Source organism: Chrysochloris asiatica, unplaced genomic scaffold (assembly GCF_000296735.1).
Source record: "Chrysochloris asiatica unplaced genomic scaffold, ChrAsi1.0 scaffold00491, whole genome shotgun sequence".
NCBI classification, from domain to species: domain Eukaryota; kingdom Metazoa; phylum Chordata; class Mammalia; order Afrosoricida; family Chrysochloridae; genus Chrysochloris; species Chrysochloris asiatica.
Genome location: NW_006409009.1, coordinates 595,727 through 601,866, shown reverse-complemented (window position 1 = coordinate 601,866; position 6,140 = coordinate 595,727). Strand labels below are relative to the sequence as shown.

Sequence of the window (6,140 nt, the reverse complement as noted above, 5' to 3'; positions counted from 1 at the left end):
GCAACAGTAGTGAGGTTTGCTCAGAATAGGGCAGTGTTTTGTTTTGCTGTGCTTAAGGTCGCTTTGGGTTGGTACTGACTCAGTGATACCTTACAACAAGACCGATGCTACCAGAGATTTTAAGAGGTAGCATATGATAAATGGTCAATGATACTGAAGGAAGAAGTCTAAAGTACATTGAAGCCATTGACAAAGAGCAAGGTTTTAGGAATTAATGAAATGCAAATAGAAATATTTCAACAAAGTGATAGAGGCATTACTCTCTATGCAAAAAAATGTGGAAGACAACTACCTGGGCAACTAACTGAACATATTCATATCTGAGCCCATTCTAAGTGAAGGTGACCACACAAAATGCATAAATCATCAGATAATATCATTAATATTACATGCAAGTAAAATTTTGCTAATGATAATACAAAAACAGCTGCAACCATACATTGACAGAAAACTTCTACAGGTTCAGGCTGAATTCAGTTGAGGACGTGTGATGAAGGATATTATTGGTGATGTCAAATGAATCTTGGCTGAAAGCAGAGAATACCAAAAAGATGTTTACCTGTGCTTTATTGACTACACAAAGGCTTTCAATTTTGTGGATCATGACAAGCTATGGACAACATTGCAGACAGTATCATGGAACACTTCAATGTTCTCTAGAGGAATCTGCACATAGACAATGAGCCAATTGTTTGAACAGAACAAGTGAGCAACAAATGGTTTAAAATTAGGAAAAGTGTGTGACAGGCTTATTATTCTTTCACTATACTTATTCAATCTGTATGCTTAGCAAATAATCCAAGAAATTCGATTGCATGAAGAAAAATGTGGCATCGGGATTGGAGGAAGACTCATTAACAACCTGACATACGCGGGTGATGCAACCTTACTTTCTGAAAGCAAAAGACTTAAAATATTGTTGAAGGTCAAAGACCACTGTCATTCATATGGGCTGCACCTCAATGTAATGCAAACAAAAATCCTTACACTGTACCAGTAAACAACATTGATATAAATTGAGAAAACAATAAAGTTGCCAGGACTTCATTTTTCTAGGATCAAACCTTAACATTCATGGACGCAGCAGTTAAGAAATAAAATGATCTATTGCATTGGAAAATTCTGCTGTGTAAGACCTCTTTAAAGTGTTCAAGAGCAAAGATGTCAGTTTGAGGATTAAGGTGTGTCTGATGCAAGCCATGGTATTTTCAATAACCTCATATGCATGCAAAAGCTGGACAGTGAATAAGGAATTTCCAAGAAGAATTGATGCACTTGAGTCATGGTGTTGGAAGAGACTATTAAAAGTACCCTATACTTCCAAAAGAACAAAGAGATCTGTGTTAAACCAAGTACAGCGACACTGCTCTTTGGAAGCCTGGATGTCCAAACTTCATATTTCATGCTTTGGACATATTATCAGGAGGGTCCAGTCCCTGGAGAATGATATACTGTTTGGTAAAATGTAAGGTTGAAGAAAAAGAGGGAAACTCTCAATGAGATGAATTGGCACAATGTCAGTAGCAATGGGCTCAAGTGAGGCCATAATCATTAGGTTAGCAAAGGATTCACAGTGTTTTATTCTGTTATGCATAGGGTAACAATTATTTGGAACTGATTAGAAGGTACCTAATAACAACAGCAACTGCAAAACAAAGCCACCAAAACAAGGATTGGGGATACAGGAATAAGGAAAATTTTAACGCTAATAAGATGTAGTAATCTTTAGTGATCCTTATTGGAAGAATGTAATCATAAAGCTATATGGGAAATCAGAGTATTAAAGACTCTCTGTTCTCTTGGCCCTCATCATGAAGTAAAGTATGGAAGGATAAGCTTGAAGTGAGAACAAAATGGTTTATCAAAAAGTTTGTATGGTCAACTCTATGCTGTGCAGAATGAAGGCAGTGGTGGTTCATTGATAGAATCTTCCTCTTCCACGTGTAATACCAGGTTTGATTTCCAACCAATGTGTCCATGTGCAACAACCACCTGTTATTAGAGATTTTTATGCACCTTCAATGTTAAACCCATTTCAATTAAGTTAAGAGACTAAGATGGACTAGTAAGAATGGCTTGACAAAGTATTTCAAAAATTTAACCAATTAAAACAGTTTGAATCATGTTCTGTGGTTTGATCCACAACCAGTAATGGGAATGGTAGTGGCTGGGCAGCACTTCTGATATGCAGTGGGTTCACCATGTGCCAAGGAATCAACCCAAGAGCAGTTAACAGAAGTGTGATGTACAGGGAGAAGGTATAAAAAGAAATGTCATCGTGAGCATTGTGAAAAACCACTTGTCTGTTGTTTGCTCTGATCACTTTGACATCCTCAGCATTTTCTCAGTAATCAAAGAAAACATGACAAGTAGCCATTTATAATGGAAAAGACTGAAAAGAAGAAAAGTTCTCAACTTGGCTGCACATTAAAATCAACTACTTTTATTGTTAGCTGCCACTGAGTTCCAACTCATAGAAACCCTGTATAGGATTTGTGAGGAGCAACTGGTGAGTTTGAATCACTGACCTGTTGGCTATCAGTCCAGTGCTCATCCTTCAGCCCCACAAAAATCACATGTGGTAGGATGATCAAACTTGGTTTCTCATACTTCAGTCATATTGTCAGGAAGGACCAATTGTTGGAGAAGAATATCATGTTTGGTAAGGTGGAGGGTCAGAGAAAAAGAGGAAGACCCCAGAGAGATGGACTGGCAAAGGGAAAGCATTAATGGGCTCAAACATGGCAACAATAGTGAGGTTGGCCCAGGATTGGGCAGTGTTTCATTGACCCAGGACAGAATGAGTTGGTACTGATTCGATGGCACTTAACAGCAACAACAACAACTGTAAAACTTGTGTTCTCACATCACAAGCTGTTCCAATTAAATCAGAATCTTTAGTGTTGGGACCAAGGCATCCCAGATTCATCCAGTAGGAAAAAGGTTTGAAACTAGTGAATGCGTTCTCACACATAACCTTCATATAAAACTCCATTACATGCAAGAGTAGTCTGGGTAATAGATATGTATTGTGGTAAATGATGAAAATTCCAAGTACATCAAAATAGAGTTGCATATTTTACCAGGATGCCATGGTTACAGGTGAGAAGCAACAGGAGGCTTCAGAACTATATTAGAAATTGGCCATGCAGATTAACATATCCTAGAATGATCCCACTACTGCATTAAAATTGTGACAAAGAATGGAATGTTCAAAACTCAATATTAAATCCTATAAGAGATGCAAAAACTATATATACAAAAACCAGCAGTAAGATTTCTTGTTGCAGATATCTGCATTTGCCATCTTTACAAATCAGTACACCCAAAATTGGTATGAAAGTTGACGTTAGGCTGTTCTGCCGAGGAGCCTCTGCAGGGCTGTCTTTATGTCCCTGTTCCTCAGGCTGTAGATGAAGGGGTTCAGCATGGGAGTGACAACAGAGTACATTACTGAGGCCACTGCACTCATTCTGGAAGATGTAACAACTGAACTGAAGTACACTCCGAATCCTGTTCCATAAAATAAGAAAACAACTGACAAATGAGAGCCACAGGTAGAAAAGGCTTTAAACTTTCCACCTGAAGATGAAATTTTCAGAATGGAGGAAATAATTCGAGTGTAAGAGAAAATAATCCCTGAGACTGGAATACCACCAAAGATGGCACCGATACAATATACTAATATGGTATTGGTAAATGTGTCAGAACAAGCAAGGTTAATGAGTTGAGGAGGGTCACAGAAGAAATGAGGAATTTCTACATCTGTACAAAAGGTAAGTTGTGATAACATTGAAATGTGCAACTGGGACTCCAAAACAGTGATGAAAAAAGCTACCAAAACTAACAAGCCACAGAGACGAGGGTTCATGATGACTGTGTAATGCAGGGGGTGACAAATGGCCACAAACCTGTCATAAGCCATCACAGTCAAGAAAATATTGTCCAGACCTGCAAAGAGATAAAAAAATGACACTTGTGTCAGGCATCCCACATAGGTGATGGATTTGTTCTGTGTCTGGATGTTGACCAGCATGTTTGGGACTGTGGTGGAGATGAAACCAAAGTCAGCCAAGGACAGGTTGGAGAGGAAGAAGTACATGGGGGTGTGGAGGTGAGGGTCAGAGCTGACAGCCAGGATGATGAACAGGTTTCCAGTCACAGTGATTAGGTACATGGACAGGAATAATCCAAAGAGAAAGGGTTGCAATTCAGGATCATCAGAAAGGCCCAAGAGGAGGAATTTTGAGATACCTGTTAGATTCTGTGGCTCCATATATCTGAGACAACTTTTGGAAAAAGAAAAGAGAAATGTTAAAAGGAAATTAGTTAACATGCATCCATAACAGAGTCTATATTGTGAATTCAAGAATTTACAAGTACACATATTTGCTAGTGGATGAATATATATATATACATATATTCTTAAATATATATATTTAAGAATGATCAGCATGAGGTTGGTTTCCACATTGTTGCTAGTTTCTGGATTCTGTCAAGTCATTCCAAGTCATAGCGACATTTTCACATACACATGAGATGATGTACAATGCCATGACTTGGGTCAGGTATACCTTAATCCTCACACTGATCTATTAGTTCTTTAACACTTTATTAAAGAAGTGTTGTTGTTTTTTTTTACAGCAGATTTGCCTGTAAATTCATTTAATTTCTCAACTACTCTTTCCATGGGTGTTGGTTATAGAGTGTAGCACAATGAAGTCTTAGAGATTCAATTCGTTCTCTGTTTATCATGATGTCATTTCTTGGTCGTGTTTTTTTTTTTTTTCTTACACTAAAGTGCAATCCATATTGAAGACTGTTGTCTTTTATCATTATCAGTATGTATTTTGAGTCTATTTTTCTTATGAGTGAAGATTAAATATATCCTAAAAGTCCACTTTTTCTAACATGAATTACCACTTCCTAATCATTGATATGGAGTCCTGGCATGGTGCTGTGGGTTAATGTGCCACACTGCAAAGCCATTTGATCTGCAAGTCGGTAGTTCAAGCTCACCAGCTGCTCCTTGGAAACCCTATACAGGGTCGCTACAGGTCAGAATCGACTACAACAACAAAACAACAATAAATCATTGATATTGGAGTCCTGGTGTGGTGCTGTGGGTTAATGCGTCAGACTACAAAGCCATTTGAATTGCAAGGTCAGTGGTTCAAGCTCACCAGCTGCTCCTTGGAAACCCTATGCTGGATTGCTATGGGTTGGAATCAACTCAATGGCACTTAACAACAACAACAAATCATTGATATTAATCACCTCCCTCATGTGCCAGCATTCTTCAAAATGCTGCAAATTCTAACAAAGCTCATATTTGTCCAGGTAAATGGTTCACACAACTGTTTGAGTCAGCAAGTCTGAAATCTGTTGCTCAGAGGTCAGAAAGCATGTTTCCATGTCCATTTCCTTCACCGGTTTTCATCATTCTTTACTTTACTGATATACATCTTACATGAATGCATGTCCATTCAAATAAGTTTGTTGTTCCCTGATAAATGTGAATATAGGTATAATTACAGCACATACATAGATGTTTCTAGAAATAACATCTGCCAATTTATATATTTGGTTATATAAAGCTGGGTTATATGAAGAAAAATGTGGCATCGGGATGGAGGAAGACTCATTAACAACCTGTGATATGCAGATGATACAACTTTGCTTGCTGAAAGTTAAGAGGACTTAAAATACTTACTGATGAAGATCAAAGACCACAGCCTTCAGTATGGATTACATCTCAATACAAAGAAAATAAAAATCCTCACCACTGGACCAATAAACAGTATTCTTATCAACAGAGAAAAGATTGAAGTTGTCAAGGACTCCATTATTCTTGGAACAACCATGAACCCTCATGGAAGAAGCAGTCAAGAAATCAAATGACATATTGCATGAAGCAAACCTGCTGCACAAGACTTTTTTAAAGTGTTGAAGAGCAAAGATGTCAACTTGAGGAACAAGGTGCACCTGATGCAAGCCATGGTATTTTCAATAACCTCATATGCATGTGAAAGCTCAACAGTGAATAAGGAAGACCAGAGAAGAATTGATGCTTTTGAGTTATGATGTTGGAGAATAATATTGAAAGTGCCGTGGGCTGCCAAAAGAACATACAGATCTGT

General features: G+C 38.0%; 1 protein-coding gene across 1 annotated transcript; it reads right to left on the bottom strand.

Annotated features, from left to right (window-relative positions):
• Positions 1-3,349: 3,349 nt before the first annotated feature.
• Positions 3,350-4,276, bottom strand: LOC102811753 (olfactory receptor 7E24-like). Its single transcript, XM_006877383.1, has one exon. The coding sequence runs from the start codon at positions 4,274-4,276 to the stop codon at positions 3,350-3,352; it is 927 nt and encodes a 308-aa protein (XP_006877445.1).
• Positions 4,277-6,140: the final 1,864 nt, after the last annotated feature.